The 25584-nt window shown below is 38.6% G+C and overlaps 1 protein-coding gene across 2 annotated transcripts in view; it reads left to right on the forward strand.

Annotated features, from left to right (window-relative positions):
- LOC121427607 (chordin-like) overlaps positions 1-25584 on the forward strand; it is a 61986-nt gene that overhangs the window by 29244 nt on the left and 7158 nt on the right. For both annotated transcript variants that reach the window (XM_041624088.1, XM_041624087.1), the window contains exons 3-17: positions 17554-17683; positions 17930-18034; positions 18383-18494; positions 18737-18824; positions 19018-19159; positions 20745-20891; positions 21160-21245; positions 21609-21759; positions 22131-22240; positions 22372-22482; positions 22715-22871; positions 23126-23382; positions 23652-23765; positions 23934-24119; positions 24405-24501. In XM_041624088.1, coding sequence (XP_041480022.1) covers positions 17554-17683; positions 17930-18034; positions 18383-18494; positions 18737-18824; positions 19018-19159; positions 20745-20891; positions 21160-21245; positions 21609-21759; positions 22131-22240; positions 22372-22482; positions 22715-22871; positions 23126-23382; positions 23652-23765; positions 23934-24119; positions 24405-24501 — 1993 coding nt within the window. The remainder of the gene's footprint in view (positions 1-17553; positions 17684-17929; positions 18035-18382; positions 18495-18736; positions 18825-19017; positions 19160-20744; positions 20892-21159; positions 21246-21608; positions 21760-22130; positions 22241-22371; positions 22483-22714; positions 22872-23125; positions 23383-23651; positions 23766-23933; positions 24120-24404; positions 24502-25584) is intronic.

The following is a 25584-nucleotide window of genomic DNA, read 5'->3' on the forward strand; positions in this document are numbered from 1 at the left end:
TTAAAGGGGAATGAACCGCAACAGGGATCCTGCAGTGTTTTGGGACTGTAGGTAGGTATGGTACATAGTGTCGCAATGGATGGAGATTAGACCCTATCTCGTGTTTCCCGCTTGGCAATCCGATCGCACCCGAGACACGGAGACCAATCTACGGAAGTGTCACTCAGGTCGGACTAGCAGGTGAACCAAAAAATGCGTGACGTCATCATGCGTCTCGTCAAGGGTAGAAAGGAAACGAGAGAGGGAGAAAGAGGAGAGGAAAGAGATGAATTCAGAATCAAAACACAATAATCCTTTACTTTTCTACTTTGATAAACTATTTTAGCATTCGGCATAGTGCAATCCACCTGAGATACAGAATGTGTTTGATTTAATTCGAAATACTATTCTTCATAAGGACGCTTATTTTCCATAAATTCATGATATCCTTACATTTTATTCAGCTACCCATTTTTTAAATGTTTCACTTTCGTTATCACAATGGTGAATCTGATTTATTTTCGTTGATATATTTGTTTTAAATCAAATACCTCGAATCATGAGCGTCAACTCGCATGCTTCGACTGAAAAATAATGAAGGTTTCCCCCATATCCTCATTTAAACGCTACATTTAGCTCCAAGATCCCGATGAAAATCCCAGCTACTGCCAGATAGTGTTAAAATCATACCCAAAATGAACTTCTTACAGAGATTAGAGTTGGCGTGTCCAATCGAAGGTGAACTCCAAGTCATGTAGCAATGTTTCCCAATTCAATTTTGTGTCTTTCCCCCCTCCGTTTCCGCCGAACAGCCAGGACTGAAAGTCATTCGGTTAATAATTTCTTTCTAACCTTAAGCCCGCTATGATTTGATTCTATAAATGCGAATTTCCCGGTGACATAATCTAATCGAGTGTTTTTGAGGGGGAGAGACAGAGAGAATCAGCTGTTGGTGATACAACATACAGTACCCCTCTCTCGCAACGAGCCCTCAACATTTTGTTTTTATTTGTTGCAATGTCTGGCAACAACCTCTGGCAACATTAAGGTAGTCAAGGACGATTTATTTTATTACGAAAAGATATGAATAGAATTCGAATATGTTAGCAAACAAGCTTGTTCACTTCAAAATATTGTTGTAAATTTCATTTTAAGAGTGTTGATGATGAGACACCTGCATTGCGAGGGGCCGGTGTACTATTCATCTTATTCAGACCCTAGACCGCGTTATCCCAATCGGAATGTCATCAACGAATCGCTTGTTTGCGACATCTCTATCACCAAAACACAAACAAGATGATAACTGAAATAATTCCTAAAAAGCTAAGACGTTGAAGATGCTGGGTATTAACCCAAGTTGCTAGGGGTTACCACATAATTATCAAGCAATACGTAAACACATGCGCGACTGATATTCGAAACCTATTGATTTCAATTCGTTGTGAATCTAGATTTTATAATCGGTCCCAACAATAGTCGAATTAAGGAGACAATGGGAGTCACTTTGAAGTTATCACCTGGTCTCATAAGTCTTTTACATGATCTCCTATCATGCCAATTGACGATAGTTGTGCAAGGTTTATAATTCATTGCCTGTCTTATTCAATATGATGTTGGATGCCCACATACAGATGATGATTTGTAATACCAAATAATGATATTGGTCACTGGAGTGCCTATTCGTCCTTTCCCGCCCAAAGTCTAAACTGGAAGATCATCAGGCAATTGTCGTAAATTGTGAGATCAATAAGTTACGACGACTTAAACATTAGTGTTTAATCAAGGCACTAATTCGAATGAATCTTTGATACGAAGTCCAATCGAGCGTGACCCGAGACACGGCCAGGTACCGGGTCCCCTTCAAAAGAATTAAACAAAAAATACCAAAAGGAATGAGAGAAGAAAGAGAAAAAAATGAGAAGAATCAAAGGTGTCATAATAATAAGCTTTGTGCCAACTCAAAGAAGACATTGGTCTGGGGCAACAAGCCACAGGTAACAGACTCGGAAGCTGTAGAGTTTCTTATCTAATGCTTATTTCCCCATTCAAGTCAAATAAATCTCCTTTCTTCACCTTTAACTCATCGAGCCCGAAAGAAGATTATGAGTTAAATCGATATGCCAATGAAAAGATATTGCTTTGGTTTCGTCTTCTATTGTAAGAATCGGACGGAGAACTGGTCTTATTCCCGTTGACTCGGCAACAACCCGAAACAAAGTCCCAAACATTAATTGTTGATATCTTTTTACCCCGTTCCCCTTCCCTCTTTTTCTCACAAACCTCGAGTTTTTAAGGACCCTAATGATATTAAACCCGAGTGCCTTTTTGGCGTATTTGAAAATCATCCATTCTAAATTTAGAGAGGAATTTAAAATGGACTTAAAATGCCAGGTAGAAGGCATAGTAATCCCGTTTCATTGTTAGTTTGTTGTTACGTGACTATGGTTTCTTATACCTAAAACAGTGATTAGGCATTTCTTTTTGATAACTTAATATGAAAATGAATAAAATGAAAAAGATTCTATCATTTCATTCGTCTGGGAAAATCCACGTGGTTTCCATTTCGTACGTCTATATTAAATTGCCCTTCTTTTCTGAGTTATCGTGTTGCTTTAATTTATCCAGACAGACTGAAATAATGAAAGGAGTGTGCAACAAGTCGATAAGATGTGATTCATCGTTTTTCATCTTTACGAGATTAGATTACAGAATCAATTGAATATCTGCTATTGTTTTTCGTGGTTGAAATCAGCTTAAATTGAAGGTGCATACTGTTTCCCACACACAGCTTGTCACTTGAAAACACTGATTGACACAGTGATTAAATTTCTTGATTTAAACAATATTCCAAATCCTATCTTGATAAAAATCACCGATTTTAGTCTTCACAACGTATTTATGTCGTTTATTTCTAAATGTATAAAGTTTTCTGCAATTCGACGATAACACACCAGCCACTAATTTGCTTTTGCCAATGAAGATAATATCCGGACACTTTAACTAATCACCGTATTAGTGTCGATGAACAATGATTGTCGAGCAAAATATAGATCTGCAAAGATCACCCGGTTCTTTAGGCTTTACATTCTTTCGCCGAGAACAGCATTTAAGAGCCTTTACCCGTACGAAATAAAGCGATTTCCGCCAAGTCTCCTCGAGGTCCAAAGACACGGTGAATAGGTGGAGGGTAATTACCCCAGTCAAAGCAATGTGGAATTCCAACACACTGGATTACCCCTCTCGCTCCTATTGTTTTGAAGATGTTCTCACCTTTTGTCCTCTCGCGAACGCGACATCTTCGCAAAGACCTCTTCCTTAGCCCACCTGCACGCCGCCCGGTTGGCAAACAACCGGGCGTGAAGACATCTTACAGGGTGCTGTCACACCTAGAATTTTATTCAGCGTATGCTGGACGACCGTACGTCAAGTCATTTCTCACTTAATACTATATCTTGATATCAATTACTGCCGTTAACATCACAAAATGGTTCCTTTTATATATATAATGAATTGTATTCTTGATATTTTATGTTGTTAAAAAAAGTAATTCTTGAGATGGCGGATGGAATGATTGATACCAAAACATTATAAAACGAGAAAACGGATCGCATTACGTACGTGGACAAACTTTGACCAAATTGTACAGGTGTGACAGTCGCTCAAGGTACGGATAAGGGGGCAGAAAACTCGTTAGCTCCAATTCAATGGCCTGCTTTGTGTGTTCTACAAACACCCATCGTATTATCACACCAATGTGTAGACTGTCTACTCCCATCAATGGCTTCTTTCCTTCTTCTCGATGGAAGAACACTCAAGCGAACCTTGCCCAATTTTCTTCACCCCATCTTTTCCGGCTCGAAAACAAAATTTATCCCTCCCCATCAGAATTAATCATGGATTAGGGCAAAAGAAAGGAACTCCCGAAGTTTAGTCCAAAACATCCCCTTGAAACGCATATTTGTCACCCAGAATACCTTTTTAAGATCCTGTAATTGTTTTTGTTACCTACCCGTCTTTAAACCATTGGGGAAGGGATTTACTATTGCAATTCGACCAGCTTTTCGTATTGTCCAGACTATTGTGATCTGGTGTACAAATACGTTTCTAAAAAAATGAGAGCTCGCCATGGTCAAAACTTGTTTTTATCTACTCCATGTGCAACGGACGTTGCAGATGGAGTAGATGAACTGTCAATAGGCACTGTATGGAAAGGTCATGCATGTTAGTCCTGCCAAAATTGAGAGGATAAATGAAGTACGAAGGAGGGAGTTAGTTTGAAAAAGTAAAAAACATCCAATGTATCTTTATAGCAGGGGTAACAGTTTTCAGACACAAGAATTTTCGTGTTCGTATATTACGGAAGTTCGCGCAGTAGGAGTGTCAGAAACAATTAGCTTTATCGATTAAGTTAGAGTTCAGTGTAGCTGGCGAAATATGTTTTTAGTAAGCAGTATTTGTTAGTAAGTGTGCAGACTACAGAGTGAATTTCAGTTGGTTATAAAATATATAAAGGTGATTTTCATAAAAATACATATTTTTGAACCAGTATGTGATAAACATTACGTCGTCAATTTATGGGTTTTTCTCTTTAATATTGAAGGATCATTCTGGCGCCCATTTTGGGGTGGAAATCTGAAAAAATCGCATTAAAAGAAAAGGTTTGCAAATTTCTGGGAATGTGTTTGGGAGGGTGAATGGGGGTGGGGGAGAGCCCTTTAGCAAGTGTTCACAATTCTCACACATATGGCACTTACATATCCACCTTACATAAAACGCAAACACACATACACACACAGGCACACCCTCACTCGCCCTTATTCACCCTTAAAAACGCACACCTAATCATATTGATTCATCTAGATCTTGGAAGACATTATCTACAAATAAATTATGTAACTTTGATTTCCTATCCAGTCAATACTCAATCAATAATTCCATAAACGGGCGCGGAAAACCCTCACGGCTGCATGGCAGACTTGTGCATCCGTCCTCTCTCGTATATATGGCTCCGTATGTTTGTGGAGGAAATTGGCGCGAAGAAATGACTTTTGTATGATGACGGAAAAGCTCAGCCGCCTGTTTTGTCAGCAGGAATATTTTCACAATATTCATTAGTAACATATCGCATAAAAATTAGAAATACTTTCAAATTAGTATTCACTTGTTGACTACTCTATAGGGCAGGGTTGATTTCTCCACTATTATTAAAGAAATACACTGTTATCAAAGGTGATTGAAACTAGTCGTATTTATTATTATTTACAGATCCTTCCTCTTCGACGAGCTATCATCACCTGCCGGAAAAATAGATCATTCCCACCTTCATTTTGTGTGACTTGAATCGCAACACATGACTCAGAGCGCTTAATACATAATGTCATGTGATTTCAAATCCCACATCGATACGCAGAAACGATCTCCGATTGTCAGTTTTGATGATCGTTTTAATTATGGCATTGATGGCGAAATGTGCACCGGAATTCTACACAATTTAAATCTCCTTTGTCCATTGGAAAATGCATAAGGCAGTAATTATTTGATAACCTGTCACCCATTTCCTTCATTTGAACATTAATTGAAGGCAGATATAATGTCTGATCATTTGTTTTACAAATATTCTAACTCCACCCCCGAAATCTATTTCAGTATTTCCACATCTTATGAAGAAAGGCCTTTTGGAAATCAGGAAACACGCAAATTGACCCTTTACAAAAAAACCCCTCAAACCTATCACTTTGATATGACGGCATGAATTCAGATTGTCACGAAGTTTCTGATTTAAGGATTAATAACTCTCAAAATAGTGGACATTAAAAAAATTCAAGAAATTTCTGCCAGACAGGCCTTATTTTGTACATAAAACAGAAAGCAGTAGAGCGGTGGATAAACTGATTATATCTCATTTATCTAGGCCTAAGTCGTAATTATACTCCGACTTCGGTTACAGCTCAAGAGGAAAACTTGCTCAAACTGCTATTTTGTTTTTGCTCCTCATGTTGGAGCCGGCTTCCGCCCCCTACTCCCGTTGCTCGGTAAGGAATCGCTTCATTAACCTATAGGAAGTCTTTCAGAGGTGTTGAAAACCTTTACACGGACGTCCCACAACAATCTGAATAGCCCCGTTCTCAATATCAGATTTGTATTAATTATTTTAAACATTAACACAGCTGAGATTCACTGAATTATTTGATGGAAGCGATAAAGAAATAAATGTGATTTTTTTTTACTGCACTTCCTCTAGCGACCGGTACTTCATAAGGATTTCTTCATAGAATTCCAGGATGTGAAATGGGTTCCTATGACACTACTAAAAACAATGTTCCTTGCCACTTCTTCGTTACCCCTTTTTCCCACTTTCTCATCAAGATTGTGGTCATGGCTGTTTCCCCCTCGCCAAACCTGAGGAAACTAAAGAAAGGTTACTAAAACAATGATTTCCTCTGAACGATTGCCCAACGCAACTCGTCATGCCTTAATCAATACGGTTGTTGTAAAGATTAAGCTGATATTTGAACTTTAACGTGACTTAAAAGAGGGGGGTGGGGGGCGTAATCGCTAGGGTTCACTGCATGGTCACATGATCTCATTCCAACATTTCCTCTGTAACATAGTGATGTCATGTTTCAGCAGCGCTGAAGAAGTTGTCAGAGAAGTAATCATGGAGTTAGTGTGGGTCCCTTTCTTTCGTTAGGAACCTGACCCCACTTTGTGGGTTGCCGGTCACGCTGACAGCCTTGTATAAACCAACGTTTAACTGTTTTCATATCGTGTAATGCCTCGCATAAACATCTTTTAAGAGGTGTCAAAAGTGATATATCAGGATGTCTCAGAGAAAGCTCCTGCACTCTTAGCGGAGGGAGAAATGAGAAACGGAGGAAATATTAAAGTTATGACTGATACGCTCCACGTGTGGGCATGCTGTAGAATTAAATTTATAACACCGCTTGGTCATGTTAATATGGAACCGTTTTAAGGCAGATTTTTGAGATGGTAGTGACTTCATATCTTCAGGGGTTTCCCAAGTTTGTCCTGTATTTAATGGTGGACATCTCCTGAACGGATACATCAAAAAGAGACAGAAGGAACAATGCACTTTTGCACCCTCTTAAATTGATGGCGATGATTTTAATGAAAAGCATGATAATTGCCCGAAGAGAACCTCTTTAATGCCCATGTTGTATCTATCCGGAGTCGTCTAGGGAGGATAAGGGGTAATCAAGGGGTAAGACAAGGAATAGAAAGAGGTGTAGATGAGGACCATACCATCCTTCCGGTGAATGGCTGGACAACAACACGCAACCCGTGTCACCCATCGTTATGGATTTGTTACTTATTTTCAAACGGGAATCCTTTGAAGTCTCTCCTGTGAGAATAATTATTAGCAACAACTCATAAGAAGAAATCGTATAATATCAACTCACCATGATATTTCCTGAATATTACTTTCTTCAGCAGAAATGTGATATGATTGAAATTGTCATAATTAGGCTTATATCTACCGCATTGTGTATTAATACCTTCTTTCCAAAAAAGATGTATGTGCATCTTGTGTACAGTTTGGATGGAAAGAGGACACAATAAAGCCAAAGGGGTCGGTCCTACATCGAGCAAACACGCTAAATCGACTTCAAGGTGATGCTCAACCAGTCTTAACAGATAACATTTTGGGTTGTCAATCGGTGTCCTCTTTGCTTCGAATAAAGAGTTACTGTGGGTGGCCATAATTCCAAAACAGACAATTTCAAAAGGAAGACAAAATTGGGCGGGAGCAGGGGGAAAATATTCGTGTCCATTACGTGACCTCAACGGTCGAAGTGAGGATGAAACAGGGATAGTGATCGCCGTGTAAACACACTGGTTTTTTTTTTATCCCTGGTGTATCAGTATGTGTGGGTGTGTCTGCGAGGGTGAGTGGGTGTGGGGTTTTATGTGTGTACACGTGGATGTGTGTATGAGGTTATGTCTGCGTGTGTGCGTATACGTGTGTGAGTGAATGAGGGATTGTCTGTGCGTGTGAGCGTGTGGGTTCATCAAAGTCTATTGTAAGTGACATCTTCTCTAATCCTTCCCTGTTGATGTTTTATCTCATGTTCAACATCTCATCCAATGTTTTGTTTAGAACTACTGATTTTAGATTTACAATTTTAAATTTCCGTTTCTTTTTCAGTGTTTGTGAAACAAAAGTTACCCTCATTCTTTACCTACTCTTCCTCTTCTACCCCAATTTCTCTCTTTATGTGTTCCCTTGTCTTCCACGAACACATATTTCCCGTATTTCAGCAAGTAAGAGATTTTTTTACACCTTTGTGCCGATTCTTTCGAGTCTTACAAGATCTCTTCCACACTCATGTTATACCTACTGTGAGTCAAGTGTGGCCAGCGACCCGTTGCTAGGTAACAGCATGATTCGTCTCTACTGTGCTAAATGCCACAGGACAATGCTTAGTCCGTCCCTTCTTCGGTTGGTCTGAAAGGTATGGCCATTTTGGATGACCAAGAAGATTGGTATGATACTTGATTTCACGCCAACTTGGAGTTTCTTTCCCAACTTCAGTAACATAATCAAAATGGGCATAGAAACTGGTTCGGACAAATCTTAGGTGTACGATTTTTAATCATGATATTAAGCTTTCATGTAAAATGCAGGCAAATAACGTTTTCGTGGAATTGCTTTGTTTCTGCTGTTAAACCCGCAATAATTGCAAACCGTTTGACAAAGATACTAAATATCTCGGAATATGTATTCCATGTTTTACTTAGCATGCTTAGTCCCTTGCTTAGGGGAAAGTGAAATTCATAAAACGTGGATCTGATAATTATAACTTTGTTTCTTTATTTCTACCGCACCGTAACTCCATAATTATTTATGGTATCCTCAGGCACATGAGCCAAAGATATGCCTTGATATCCACTCCCCAAACTTGTACATTCACATTAGTAAAGACGGTTTCCAGTCAAGACTCATTTCTATGTAGGTCCCCACATCCCTAGGGTTTATCAAAGACTAGTATTTGTGACATCTGCTCCAGATCAATTAGTATTCTCAACAATTTTTTTCCCAAGCCCTTTTACCCGGCTTCTTATTTTTAATTGTGATGTCGACAAAGCCGGAGATCGACAAGGCGATATGAAGCATCGCTCACGCACCCGTTGTCGAGAAAAAAAAGAGACACTGGCAATCAATGTACACTCATTACTGGATCGGAGATGGCTAGTTAAAGATCCCACGGTGGTATTCCTTGAGGAGTGGAGGGGAGGAAAAAGCTTGTCGTCTTTGTACTTCCTCCAGGCCACGGAAATTGTTAGAATTGACTTTGATGATATGAGGAAAGACCTTCACCATGCTTTGTAATTGTGCCAAAACTGCCAAGATATTTTTTTAGAACAATCATCAGCCACATATGTAACGACAAATGATTCACAAATTTCTTTTCCTCCCACTTAAGTAGGGTAAAAGAAAGACATTTTTCTCTCTAGAAAATTTGAATTTAGGGCCAGATTCATGAAATAACAGTTAATGATCATAAGAGTTCCATCTATCATAAAAAGTGCAAATGCGTCAGGAGGTGACCAGCCGAATTAGTCCAGTGACCCAACGAACCCATCATTTTCTTCTGAACATACCTCAGCGCTAAACCACCACATTAGAAGTTTCGTATGCGTTCCTAAGATATAATCACGCCTTCGTGAAATCCTTGAGTGAGTCACGGAACGACCGAATCGCAAACATTCAGCAACAATTTTAAAGTAGTTGTGTCATCACTCATGTTACAGAAATGTTTCCTTCCTTTGATCATGTTTTATCAAGAGATAAGTGGGCGGCATACCTGCCTTTCTGTTCCATGAGTGGTTTATTACGTTAGTTCTTGATTTGAACTATCCTATGATTTACGCTCTTAGATCGCAAGATTTCTATATAGGCAATTATGTTCTTAGATAATCAGAAAGGTGATACCAATACATATGAATCATATCATTCATGTTCTTCAAAGATATAGGCCTACGTCATACATGTTCGGACACCTCTCATCCTCGCATGTCTCCATCTAAATGTAAAGACCCTTCTCATTGAAATACGTCTTGATATATGTCTTTACTATCCACTCTCTTTCGAAACTTTGGCTAGTGTTTCCTATCCCACCTCGAACTTGAACTGTAAATATTCGCATTTAGTTACCTCATTCGCCCAGGGCAAACCTCACCCAGTTGGTATTCATAATTGTCGAGTTTCTTCTTCGCTCCCAATCCGGTGATCCCAAATGAGAAAGACTTACAACTTAAAGGCATTAGTTAACATTATTTGAATTTTGAAAAATTGCGCTGTAAGATCATAACAGTTTCATGCGTCTGTGATATGTTGTTAAAATGCAGCACCGAAAAATTGCTCCTAAAATCATCATTAAATGAAAGTAAGCGGATACCCCATCAAAAAAATTATTTCACAAACTACCACGTGTTATTGTCCTCTGCAGAAAAATGCATTAAACAATGACTTACACTTTTTATCTTTAAGCTTTTTATAGAAACAGTATTAAATACAACATGCATTAAAGTTTAGGATATTTTGAACAAGACTTCTGTTATGTTTAAAAAAAAATATTTTGATCAGCCAGGAATGTTGAGTTCGATGGTGGTTTTTCAGTGATGTAAACGGTATCACCTGACTCCCTTCTACCATTTTTGGATGAATTTTTAGAAGGTCTTATTTCTTTTTTTTAAAGATGTTTTCGATGTAGGCATTCGATTGGGAGAAGTAAATATGTTCAGACGCCGTCTTTATTCGTCTTGGGATTTTTCGAATTAAATGGAACATGTTTTGGTGAATGATTTCAAATTGTTTAAAGAAAAGAGAGAGAGAGTGGGAGAGACAGGGGATGGAGAGAAAGGGAAGGCAAGAAAATAGAAAGATATCGAAAATGAAATACGGAGCAGCAGATTGACACATACATTCATAATGAAACATTTCATAGTTTCATTCTATATACCAAATAATGTGACCCCTTGTATAAAATACTTGAAAATGAACTAATATAATCAATGCGATGTAAGGAATATGTGAGAATCTAACAATACCTAAATTATCAAGTTTACTCAAATGGCTGGGATCGCGAGTATTCCCATGGTATTCTTAACGAACAGTCAAGGGGTGTCGTATAGAGTCGATATGTAGCTCTACCCCTCGTGAACTTGGTAAATGAAACAAGATTCGGAAACTGGAGCCAGTTGATTCCCAGAAGATTGTAGCTCATCAAGCCAAACCCCTCCCTCCCTCGCTCTTCGACAAGGCATTCAGGTACATGTCCAGGAGCTATTCAGGATCTAGGATAGCACCCATTTTCTGGTTCTCATCCCTTCCCTCAGCTCCCCGATAGATTACTCCATGAAACCCATCCGGCAGACGATCCTCCGGGTGGCACGTTAATGGCGAGTCTAACAAAAGATATCGAGGTTAATTCCCGTCTAAATCAGGCTAGAAAAGTCTCCAGTACGTCTGCAATTTTCCTTCCCTTTTGCCTTTTATCTTTCTTTCCTACTTCTCTTTCGCGTATTTTTATCAATTTGGCTGTCGGTTATGTGTGGCCGATAATGAGAAATGTTGGGGGTTTTGTGCGTCTACGTAACCTAGATAGAGAGTGAAAGTGTGTAAGGATATTTGGTTGGAAATACGGTCATTTTGGGTATGAGAAATATCTGATTGCACTTCCAAAAGAAGAAAGCTTTTGAGGAGATAAATAAAAAGGCCCTGGAATCAATGGGGACGTGTGGCGCCATGCGTTGCGATTATAACGTGTGCCATTGTCTGTGGCGTCCAAATGCATTCGGTCACGTGATTAGGTGATGTTGGGTAAAACCAAAGTTTATCAAGTGACCTTTCCTTCTGTACATCTACGGTGTGATATTAAATCATTCTGCCTCGACGATGAAGGTTTGAATTATTATTTCCTCATGACTTAGTTGTTGAAGGATTAATAAAGATAGAACGTAATAAATGTGATATAAGATCGTATACTCTAGAATCTATTCGCTATGGCTATTTTAATCACGGTCAATGAAACTGCAAATATTTCAATAATCACCAAAGAGAGAAGTTTAAGGGGATGAAAAAAAAGAAAACAAAATCCAATCTTCTTGATTCTGTACCAATATTAGACAGACATCAACCATTATACTAGTAGTCTTAACTTATGACAATTAACATGCTAAACCGTGATGTTGATCATTAGGATCTTACGCTCCCCGATCATACTCATTTGGCTTGTTCCACTCATTAAACGATACGCGTTTTGATTCGCGAAATCATTCATTCATCATCTCCGAAGTAAAATTCATAAGAGAATGGGAGAGAGCAACGGTCGCAACGGTGGATCGGATATGGGGATAGTAGGAATGGATTTCAACAGCTATATCTGTAGTGGAATCTTAATACTTTAAGTCGTCCAAAGATCTCAAACAATTTTTCCATCTGCGAATAATTTGTCTCTCTCCCCAAACGAAAAGAATGAGTCACCTCCGAGCTTAAACAAAGTATCATCTCCGCTGCTGAGATGTCGGAGATGGCCATAATGGGTGGTGGGAAGCGAACACTCCCCGGAGCCCTAGGGGAGTGAGTGATCCATGACACCCCCCTCATACCGCGGGGACTCGGGCACGCCACTTTCGAGGATTTACACGTTCTGCGGCACCGGCGCCCAGCCTGACCGTATTAACGCTAATAGTTATTCGTTCATGAACAAAAATATTCGTATTTTTCGATATTTGGAATAATACGCTGTTCTGTTTTTTCTTGAATTGTGTCTTATTTGAAACGTTGCTTGAGACATTCAGTCATTTTCGCTTCCTTTCTTTTGAAAAGGGGGGAAACGATTCGATTCATTATTGTGCATATTTTTTTTTGGCAAAACCATACTAAATGATCTTTACAACAAAGAGTTTATAAGCAATCATGGGAATGGTCTTTTGATGATCATTGTCTACATGGGTTATACCATCACCTTGGGCGTCATGCATGGTAGCAAATTCAATTGCGCTCGTCATTTCCAATAATTTTCTATCAGTAGGGTAATATTACCCCTCCCTCCACGTGTTCTTACTGTAACAATACTTGGTTACATACTTGGTTACATGGTTACATTTGGCGATTGTTTCCATCTTTGATGTGGAATTGACATCGTTTTCCAACATCTTTATCGGTTGTTTCCTTTAAAACATTTTCGAGATTCTTAATTCCTGGCTGTCTGCGTTTATCATGCTTACATTTTACTTGAACTTGAATCGGCTGTAGTGTTGATAAACAAACACTGTCTATATATGCAATAGAAACAGAACGCACTGATTTAGGGCTTGACGAATTGAGTTTTGACATTGATTCAAGTTCAAGTCCGGGTAAACTGACACGCTCAGACAGGTGTTGGAGGGGTGTCAGACTGAGGTTGCTGGTCCTGGAAGGGGTACACATAGGGAGTATATCTTCACGAGTCGTATGGAGTACAACTCTTTGTGAGAATATTTTTACGGAGGTTATAAATCTAATTGCACCGATCTACGTATTGGAAGTTGATTTTTTTTAAATTATGAATAATAGTCGGATATGAAAGCCCCCCCCCCCCGTTGTAGTATTCCCCCACCCCACCGACCCCTCGTGTTAAAAGCTACGAACAAAGGGGTGGCAGCGTTGGGATAGACCACCAATCACCCCCTTCTAAATTGAGCATATCGTCTCCTCCAATGAAGGGTGGCGAATTTTCGATGGGTCTGCGAGGATTTGGCGTTGATGCCGACAGCCTGGGTCTTAAAATTCCTGCCGAACTTGGACTTGGGGACGGGTAACCTGAGAAGGTGGGATGGGCGATTGGAAAGGGATAATGGTATAATACTGCAGTCACACCAATGGAAGCGACTCCAAACCGACCGATGGTATGTCATTGGTAATAACGTAATAGCTTTGATCGGACTGGATTTGGTTTCACCAGTATGACTGTGGCAAGAGGAGACACATTATAGGAGAGAGGTGTGGGGCGAAGGGGTGGGAGTAGGGATGGGGTATGGTGTAGATGGCGTATGATCTAGAATATGAATAATAAGTATGAGGAAGTATTGATGAATTCCTAACGTGATGGGTGAAATAGCAGAGTGTTCTTTTAGTGAATGGAATGAAATGTAATTGGTTAATTAACAATAATTCAGAGGGAATATAGAGAGAATCGGGGGGGGGGGGGGGAGGTAAGAGAGAGAAAGAAGAAGGGTGTCATAGAAAATATATTTGAGGGGTTGTCAGACGGAGGTAACAGATGAAAACAGTTTTTAAGTTGGAGGGGGAGCCTGTTGGGGGAGAATTATACGTAGATTCACACACAGAAGGTTAGGTAGACGACTACAAACAGACATGATCGTACGCTATTTCATGTGGAATTTCTGCTGTGGTAAAAACAAAAGGGGATGAAACCGTGCCCTGAAAACCTGTGAGCCAATGACAGGTGGTACATCTCAAAATATGAAATCGGAGAGACTTTTTCTGAAGAGCAGGGTTTGAGAGGGGGATTTATTCCTTTTTCATCTATGTCCACTCTTTCATGGTACGCGATGGAGGCGACGAATTGTATTTTTACCCTAATTCCAGAAGAGCATTGATGAAAAACACCATATTTTTTAAAATTTGTTGTTTGATTTATGCCACGTTGCCCGCCCCCCCTGCGCTTTATCTTCTTTAAGTTTGTTTGATAATGATATATTCGTCCTTTATTTAATGTGGGAAGCAAAGTTATTCGTTTTGAACCAGGGAGCACGTAATGGATAAGAAAACACATTTTAAAAGCATTGAGGATGCTTAGCAAACCTTTTAGAATGTGCCAAAATATTGACCTGTTTTCCATTGAGTAGTGATAATAACATTTTAATCTCTAAATAGAGCAAGTGCAAAATGGGAAACAATTTGCTTTGTCAAAACGAGGTAACTTGTTCACAACTTAACTTCTCGTGCAATGAACTTTATATGTTATACAAACATCATTTTTACATTGCTCTCTTTGTGAACTAACGATATGAACTCTAAGTTTTTTTTTTCCTTTTTTCCATTCTATACTTTTGTGTGGATAACAACTTATCTAATCCGAAAATGTACCTCAAATAGGTTCCCATTCAGAGTAGAATTACAAAATTAACCCAATTTTCATAAAATTCCAGAAACGGAAAGAATAACGCGGCTGGCAAAACATTACATTTTTTTTTCTCTCTTTTTGCTCACTCTCTCTCTCTGGTGTAATATCCCATGTCATATCATAATAATTTTCACAGCGATGTCTGTTTGCCTACGGTGTTTCGAGGGGTGGGTGAAAGTCGTACCCGGGCCGCGGGGTCCAGGTGCCACCTAAACCCTGCTTTCCCTTTTTTTTGTCTTTGCAGCTTCGTATCCCGTGGGCTCTGCCATAATGTAAATGTAATGAGTTGGTTGGCGATGTGTGCGACTGGGCGGAGATAGAAAATCATGAAAATGAGATCGAGACACAGATTGAGTTGAGAGAAATGACATGAAAGTGATGACAAATAATCATTTCACATTTATCAATATATTAGTTTGCTAGTAATACCAACAGGAGTTGGTATTGAAAGTTTATGTCAGGGTCCTAAAACTGATATTGGTATTTATGATCAATGCCAATTATTAGAATTTTGTCGCAAATCATGGTTCTAATTTAAATTTGTGTAGCATTACAGATATTCGATACAAATTGCAATGAAAAAAAATATATTCGTCACCCCCCTTCCCCACCTCGCGGAACAGGACTACTGAAGACACATTGATGACAGCTATATTATATAATGTTCCCCAAAGATGTTTTCATTTCTGGAATATGGTGACATTTTATGACACCATAGCCCGTAAATGTCCTTCAGATTTTGACGTTTTTCGGTCAATTTGAAGACTCGTTTGAAGCAGCTGTTGTTTTTAGTGGGCTAGCAGATTTTACGGTGTTTTGGGGTTGTGAAAATATTGGCGCGACTATATAGTTTTCTTAAAAAGAAAACGTAGCCCTGTTACACCTTTACCCGAACCGATTCATCCTTCAAGAGGTCGTTTTTATGACTTAGATGATGCGACAGGTATATTTGAACTCCTGATAATTTATCGAGTGATTTTTATTTTGTTATTTTTGTAATTTATAATTGTAAAGTATAATGCTATTCACATGATTGATTAAGGAAAGCGAAATTTTCAAACAGGTTCACCATAATGAAAGAATATATATTTGATTAGAAATTATTATTTGTTGTTATTTATTATATGGAGATATATGTATATTGCTTTAATTGAATGAAATTACATTCTAGAATCGGTTCACAAAAATACTTAAAAGCTTACACATTGATAGGCTTATTCATGAAAGAACTTATATGCTTATATTCTTCTCAGCTGGAACTTGGATTCCATGACCATTTTGTTTTCTGTTGGAATGTTTGTCATCCAGAAAGACACGATTTTATAACCACTTCTCACCCTCATTTCACCACAAAGTCAACTGTTTTAACCCACTCCCCATGACGCTGTCGAGAGGCACCCGTGAGATGCACTAAGCCGCAGACACCAATTTCTATGTCAGGGACTGACTATCCTCGCAATTCTGACCCAGAAAAATAAGAGATGAAAATGCGTTCATTGTCCCCAAACAGACAGATATAAAAAGATCATGGTAAAGCATGTCAATCGAATTAAACTCTGCCTGTATGGGTGCGAATCAGAGCGAAAAAGTACAGAGAGATGAGTCGTCTAGCTCCTTTTCAAATCGAAAATTGAGACAGTCGGCGGGATTAAATCATTTGCGAGAACTAAGATACAAAACACGATAACTGCAAATGTCATGAATGGAGCTATTAGAGATCTCGGAGCCGGGTAAATGATTAGGGGTAATAATGGTGCAATTATTAGTCCGAAACCCACCTTTTCAGCCCACGGACCTAAAAGGCATTAACCCACTCATTACTGCAACTACATCGTGTAATGGCAATTGGTTGATTTATTACCATTAATATCCAAACGAGTTAAACATTCATCAATATCGTTTTCATCCTTTTTTTAATAAAGCTTCTGGATAAAGATAGAAATCGGGTCAATGGTTTGTGATTCGATTTTAAAAAAAGAATTTGATGCTTTTGGGGAGGTGCTAACGAGGGGCACGCACTCTTGAACTTAGGGGTATTATTCATTGGTGAAAGATTATTGTGTGATGGTTTTTTCCGAAAGTCATTTGCGATGATTTGTCAATACGACAAATGTAAACAAGACTGAATAATACATGCCCTCGGGGAGGAGATTTATCGAGAGAGGAAATATGAAAAGGGGGAGATATAGGGGTGCACGGTTATGCAGATAAAGAGATAGATGAGATATGTCGAAACAATCTTCGCATTAAAATATTCTACTATATATATCATAGTACAATTTTGATGCAAAGCCCGATTGTTGTAGAAAGTTAATAAATTTACGGATACAAATTCGAATAGGCCTACATTGAAACCTTCAATTTCGACTATTCCCTTAATTTTGTGTATTTTCTCTTTCATTTTTTTTTTATATCTCAGGATGTAGAAGATGGTATACTCTTGGGAAGGATCTCATGTAATAACATCAAATGTCCTGATATCACGTGTCCTAATGACGAGGATCCAGTGATCAGAGATGGGTTTTGTTGCAAGACCTGCCCGTCAGACGGTAAGAGGAATTTATTAACTTGATTACCCTCCCGCCTTTTCTTTTGAAACCGTCTATGAATATACAAATTCAATTTATTTGATCAACACTAAAATGTGTCAGGAATAGATAAACAAGACTGGAACTGTATGATTCGATAAGACAAAGAAATCACCAAAATTGGACCGTTTCTTTTCTTTTCTACTCTCCTATTTTTTCATTTTCCGAATTTGAATTTTATGATTTTATCTATTTTTTCCTTTTAAGATGTTGATAAGGAGAAGCCCTCACGAACGAACGGATCTAGCGAGGCACAGCGCCCCGACGATACGGCGTCGACTGAGGGTACGGAAGACACACTTCAGGGAGAAGGTAAATAAAAAAAATTGTTACGAAATTAGTTATTTAAAAAGAATTAATTCAATCCTAAACATTCTGACAATCGTATTCAGAAGGATTATGTTCATGTTGTATATTACGGCTAGCTGAGAATAATGTCCAGAGTTTACTTTCGGACATTGCTAATAGACATGCAACGATTTATTTTAAGATTTTAGAAGACATCTTTATTTTCGAACAAGATTAAAAGAAAAATCATGAGAATTGTACAAACGACTGTCTTTTAAAACCAGTTATTATTTTAAGGTAAATGGAAATAATGTAGCACAGTATGTTTATTTCTAAGCAAACTTTTGATTTTGTATTTCATTGCGTTTTCAGCTTTTGTATCGATCCTATCTGGTCGTTTGACATCGGTGAACACGAGAGCGATTTCTCGAGGATCTTTCCTCCTTCTGAATAACAACCTCCACTTCACATTACACGTAACAAGGTAAGGTTCGCCAGGGTCTGGTTTCACGAAATATTCATAGAACGAGTTCATTGTAAAACGTTGTTTTCCATGTAACAAATTGAACCTGGATATTTTTCATCTAGGCCTCGTCTTTTTCGACCAGAGTTATATAAATCACCATTTATCAAATTAAATAACTTTAAAAGCAGTTTTCGTAATGTCAACATTAAATTTAATCGTTTATAAAATGTATGCATTTGTGTTCATATTTCGTTTTGCAGACTAAGTACTCCCCTCGAAGTTGTCTTTACCGGCGTACTCAATACAACGCTGCACGTTCATACAGTTCGTGATGTTGACTCCGATACGGTAAGTTTAGATATTTGAATTTTTTTAAAAACATACATAAAACAGCTGCAGCAGGGTTAAAAAACCTATTACAATAAACATATCAAACTTTGTAGTCGTATAAGTCTGATCCTCTCTCTTCTATACAACTTCGGAAATCCAATAAATGGATAATGAAAGGAAAAATGTTTTTTATTGTGTTGCTATCAAATAGATTTGCGGAGAGTGGAAAAACCTTCCTCAGATTGTCTCACGTGATCTGCGCAACAGGAACATTTTCGTCACACTTACCACCAGGTCACACGAGCATGGAGAGGTCAGGGGTCGCTTAATCCCCCATCGGGCACTTTCCACAGGTAAACCATTTTATTATTTTTCCCACAAGTTGTGGGTTTAAGCTAGAAGTTTTAGATCTTGTTGCTAATGATTTTGTAAAATACAGACATGATCATAATCTCTTTCGTGAAAAATAATTCTAAAGAGTTCATGGCTATTTCGGATGAGATATACATCGGTAGGTCTTTCAATTTGAGACCAGACACGGTCAGGGTCGAGTTGAGCTTTGAGAAAATCCTAACTTTAGACACCTTTGCTATGGAAGTCTTTTATTCTTATAATGAAGGTCACTGACGCCCATTTCCTATTTGATTCTAAGATAAAATAAATTGTAAGAAAGGTTTTGACCATCAAACGCGCCGATTTTATTTCAGAAAGCTTCAAGAAGTTGTTTTATTTTTCAAGCCATGCATTTCACTGCAAATAGTTCAGAGCTCGCGTTCGTGTTTTGCGTTCGAAAGTTACTAATCGAACTACACTTAATTGATTTACAAGAAACGGCGGGCAAATATTGCAAGCTTTTTAAGTTGAATTTTTGAAATCGTCTGTTCATTTCATAAATATGAGTGACGGGGGGCCAAAATGCAGAGGAGACGAACTTATTAACCATTTATTCATTTCCGTAAGTGAACCCCACCACTTACCTCAAAATACTTCACGAATCGGTATTATTTTTGACATGACTTGGCACTTTCCCGTTCGTCATTGACGGTGGCTTAATGATAGCGAAACTTGCTGGATCATTATCTTTGATATTTTTATTTTTAGTAGTGGAAGATGCACAATTCTGCCTGCAAAACAAGGCGCGCCTTTGTTTTTCTTAACAGAAATTATATTTAGAAATATCATCATGACATTTCGATTTACGATAAAATATGAATAAATATGAAGTTTTAGAGACACAGGGTCAGGAGAAGAGGGGCTCAGGGCACACATCGGAAGTTCTTTTCTTAAAAAAAGACAGAACAATGTATGTTTGACTGAATTCTTTATAAATAAATCTTAAAAAAGAGAGAGAATAAATATATATAACTTCCTGATTTAAAACGTGTAACCTTCTGCCAAATGGATATTCCCTGATACGCTCATCCTGTTGACTGCATGTCGAATATTTCATAATTCAACATGATCTAATTATGAAATGTTGTACCTGATTATGAATATATTTGTGAAAAGGCACGCCATGCACGTTGAATTGAAAAGACTTTTCCTTTTCGTATTTACTCCTAACATTCGTTGCAATATCAGCAGTCTGCTCTTTAGGTCACAAAATCAATTTGTTTGTGTGGTCTTTATTTTTATGAATTTGTGTTAACTTAGTAATTAAAATGAGAACAAATTATGTTTGCACCTAAATAGGATAACTTACAACAGCTTACATTAGTTAACCATTAAAATTGTCTGTTCCAGCAGTTTAAACAGATTTAGAAAACTGATATTTGATAAAAATATTTTTTTCCTAACACTATATAATTTACAAAAATAAAGTATACTATTTCATACCTCAAATTTCACTAACAAATAATTGCCGTTCGTGGTTAGAAATGTCTTTCATACTTTGATGACATCACGTAACTTGTGTCTTGTTTTTGTTGCTATTCATAGAATCCTTTAGTGTTCTTCTGACCCCGAAGCGACGCAACGGTCCAGTGAATGAAATCTTAGGGAAAGGAGGACTAGTAATGCTCTCATCCTCCAAGAATGGAAACGCCATCAACTTTGCTGCTCTCCTTGATGGTTTAGTAGAGTCAGGTAAGAAACAGCATCTTATCAAAACGTATTATGGTGGAAAGATTACAGTGTCACACAAAGTGTCAACAGCGTGTCCACAGTGTTTCCACAGTGTATTCATCATGTTTGAACAGTGCTTTCATGGTGTTTTCATAGTGTGTTCACAGTGTATTCTCAGTGTGTTCACAGCGTGTTCACGGTTTTATCACATTGTGTTTTTACTGTCTTTAGTGTCTTATATTTTCAAGTCGTCGATATCCCTATCTTATCTCATCTATTATTTTTTCAGAAAGGACAGAAGACGTCAACATCGTTGTCGAGATCACGAAGAGAAACGATGTCTTGAAAAGAATTGAAGTTGCCGTTGCAAGCGAGGTACGTACCTACTACTCTGTGTAAATGCTTTTAAAATATCAAATACGATTACATAGTACATGCGAGTGTGTTTATACACAGAAAATGCTAAGTATAAGTCCAATAGAAAGTGATAACGATATATGAGTGAACGCATCTATAGATATAAGCATATTAAGGATAATAATTTGTAGGCCTACAAGTGGAATATACGGATAGGTATAAATCGAGGAAAACCAATTCATGAATATGATAACCATAAGAAAACGAAAAAGCAGAAGACGAAGAATAGAAATGGAAGGAAAGGTTTTCTACAGGCTTATAAATCCTACGTTCAGTCTTTTGGCATGTCATAAATCGTTATGAATTTCCATCCTTGAATAGGCCATTGATGTGGTGGACGTCGTCGAATCGCTGCCGAGTACGATTAAGAAGGCGATCACGAAGGGACAGTTAAAGATGAGATTGACGGTCCAGGGCGAGGGCGATGTAGGAATGCTCGTTGGCAGCATCACACCACTAAAAACGTGCAATAGTGAGTAACTCTTGCCACCTAGCATGGGTGTTAGTGATTCATTTGGACCCTGTTATCGTGTCCAGTATACAATTCAAGTTACAAGTTCTTTTTAAAGCAACTTATGTTGTGCCAATTCATTAGCCGAAAGCATTCTGATGATTGATGTTAATTTTTGTGGAATGAGTCCAGATTGAAAAAAATATATTGATTTTCACATGTCGACTGTAATATAGTTCTCTTATAAATATTGACAAAAGAGAAGTAAAATTCTACTTGAATGTGACTTCTTGTCCTATTGATAGAAAACTGACCTTGAGACGACATCATTGTTTAACTTGTATGTTTAGTACAGTGCAACCCTTTAACTCTCCTGTCTTATCCTTTCTCAGCTATCCACGCAGTACTATCCGGTAGCCAAGCCCTGGACAGATCAAAGACTACAGGAGCTAGCGGTTCAGCCATTTTCACCCTAGATGACGATGGGACAATCAACTACATGGTTAGTACATCCATCTTCTCAACTCTTGAACTATCATTGCAACCCCGATGAAAATGAAAAAAATATATACCTTATTCAACTGATGATCGAATATGACATTCATTGCCGTTTTTACCTCTTTTCCCCTCAAGGTTCGATTGACTGGCCTACAAACAGAAGTCAGCGCCATCACCATTGAGATGCCCAACAGGAATAGGCGAAAGATCGTTGCTGACATCTTCGGAAACTACAGAGATGGAGTGGTGAGGAACCCTCTCATTTTTTATCAAATAGATCAAAGAGATACCTATACATCATAGGGAGGCACTTGCACTGCTCAGTTTCGAGTTGAGCTGTCTCAAACGATCGTTAATTCATATTATTTAAACGAGTATGATAATAGCAAAGGTTGAGATTTCGAAAAGTGATAGAATAGTGCCCTTCACCCCTAACCCTAACCTTAAAATTAATGACACGTTTTTCATTAAAATTTAGGCTCAGGGAAAGTGGCTACGACCCAAGCTCCGTGACGTTCAGATGTTCCTTCACGGTGAACTCTATGTCAATGTTGCTACTGGTGCCTTCACCACCTCCGAGCTTCGTGGACGCATCGTTCAACTTCCCTACCAGGGTCATATCAGGAGACACGCAAGTAAGTTAATCATCCCACCGCTGCCACCAAAAAAGCTTCATGAAATAGTCATTGATATTCCAATGATAGGTAGCCGTTACTTTTTTGTTTGTTCTGACTCCAAAGCTTTACAAAGTAAACAACGTTACGATTACACAATGAATATACCTATGCACATATGCAGTTGTAGAATAAAGAACAATTGATTACAATTTTTGATGTATATACAACAGTCCAGGAGTAATATTTCCCAAATATTCTCTTTTTCTCTAAAGAAATGCCGATCCAGATGTCGGGCTCCCTTATGGATCCTACCCAGGAGACTGGAGCTGCTGGTCACGCTTGGCTCCTCCTCGATGAAAATTGCTCCCTCAATTACGAGATCGCCGTTGTGGGACTCAACAGCGTGGTTGAAGATGACATCGGGACCGACAGCCCACCATCTACCCCTCACTTTTACGCCGAGATCGGTGAAATCGAGAACGGGGAAAGCCGAGTTCGATTGGTCCTGAATGCTTTCAGAGGAAACAGCGTAAGTACCTATTCCATCAGCAATTATAAATGTTTCAGAAGTGATCGTCTATTGTTCTTTTATGACATCGCATATTTGAATACACTAATAAGAACCTGATGATAGCAGTCACTTGTCTTTAAAGGCTTCATTTTCCCTTTGGGTGGTCGCTACAGATGTTTTACTGTATAAGCATTGAATGATAGAATGTAAGTGAGGGTTATCACTGTCGACAATCATACCTTTCTTGAAGAACTCATCTTTATATGTTATGTACCTATCTTCTCCAGGCTCGGGGAACTTTGACAGATGTGAATCCAGGATTATTGGAGAACATGGACAGGGGACAAGCTTTCATTCAGATCAGTACAAAGAACCATCGGGAAGGTGAAATCAGAGGACAGGTAAGTTCCGATAATACTTGATGACGATGGTGATGATGAGGATGAGAATGATGATGATAATGATGGTAATGATGATGATGATAGTGATGATGATGATAATGCTGCTGATGATGATGATGACAATTAGGCATATGACGCTCATGATTCATGATTTTATTATATCATCAGATCATCTTGCCAAACACCTGCCATGGATCATCCAACGGTAACAACCTCGTCCCCGTCCATGATCCCATGCCCGCCATCAACGTCGATGACGACCCCAACTCCTGCTTCTTCGAAGGTCGATACCACGCCCCGATGTCCACCTGGTCACCGGACTACGACAGGAACTGCACCACATGCACATGCAAGGTAGGGCTTCAAGGGATGAATAAAAACCACTTTGATTTCACACTCTCAATCCTGATTGTGCCAATGTAGGAGTACAAAAATATACCATAATCAAAGTATTTTAGTTGGCGGATCTTATCATTACAGAGACGTTTGCTTCTTTAGTTTTCTTTGTCCATTTTGAAACATTCTGCATCAAAGTTGTTCACAATGAACATTTGTACTGTTAAACTATTATATATTTTTTTTTCATGCAATTATGAAAATGTGACGATCGATTTCTTTACATTTCCTCCTCTTCAACAGAAAACGGTGACAATCTGTGACCCAGTGATCTGCCCTCAGTTGTCTTGTGAAAACTCCGTCATTGCTCCTGGTGAATGCTGCCCCTCCTGTCCAAAACGTAAGTTCAAACTCTATTTGTACAATAATTTATTTATACGACCAATCATATTATTTCATTGACCATTTTAAATGAGAGTATTTGGTGTCTTATAAGAACTTGCTAAAAATTTTGTGCCTAGATCTATCAACTGATTGCATTTTGGGAATACTGATAGCTAGACAAGGACTATGATACTGAGGATTTATTTCCTTTTTTAAGAATGCGGTATGATCCGTTTAATGATTATATCAAAGTCACACTCATTGATTTTGAATGAAAGGGGGTATAGGATATTCGAATGACCCCTAATGAAAGTGTAACCTTTCACTCTAATTGAAGTTTGTGTCAACTTCGTCGACAATCGAAACCTAAGGATTAGGGCTTGTTAAGCATTGGTCTTAAGCAATGACTGAATTAACTTAATTTCCGACATGTACGCCCGCTTCCTTACCGCCTTCCCAAAGGACGTGTCCAAGTGCCAGTTCGGGGAGGGAAATGGCTTCGTTATTGGTGTAATCCTTGTCAGGGTTAATACATGCACCCCTATCATCCGCCACATCAGCCACACTGCCCACCCCTTTCTGTTTAAATGTGTCATCTACTAGATAGCGTAGATAGTGTAGATAGCAATGTACACTGTGGTACACCACCTCCACTGAGTTTGGGATCCTTAGGCAATGGAAACGTTGCTGAAGAGTGCAATAGCATCTTCAATGTTTTCACTAGCAATCAATAAAAGAATGTCATGTTTGATCTGTTGGATAATGATTAGAAAGGCCAGGAGACGATAGCTATCAGGGGGAGTGGGAGAGACAGGGGAGATGGGTTGGGAGACGACGTGGGTGAGATTGTGAAGACAATTGGAGACGAAGAGAGAGAGAGAGAGAGAGAGGGGGGAGAGAAGGAGAGGTAAGATGGATAGAGAGAGGGGGTGAAGGGTAGATTGAGAGAATGAGCAAGGGGGAAAAGACAAGTCAGAGAGTTAATGAAGAGCAGATAAACGATAAGGAGTGAGGGGAACGCAAAGAGAAAGAGACACTTAAAAATAAAGAAATAGATCAAAGTAAGACAGAAAGGAAAGAAGGAAGGAAGAAAGAAAGA

The sequence above is a fragment of the Lytechinus variegatus genome, chromosome 14 (genome assembly GCF_018143015.1).
Source record: "Lytechinus variegatus isolate NC3 chromosome 14, Lvar_3.0, whole genome shotgun sequence".
Taxonomy (NCBI): Eukaryota; Metazoa; Echinodermata; class Echinoidea; order Temnopleuroida; family Toxopneustidae; genus Lytechinus; species Lytechinus variegatus.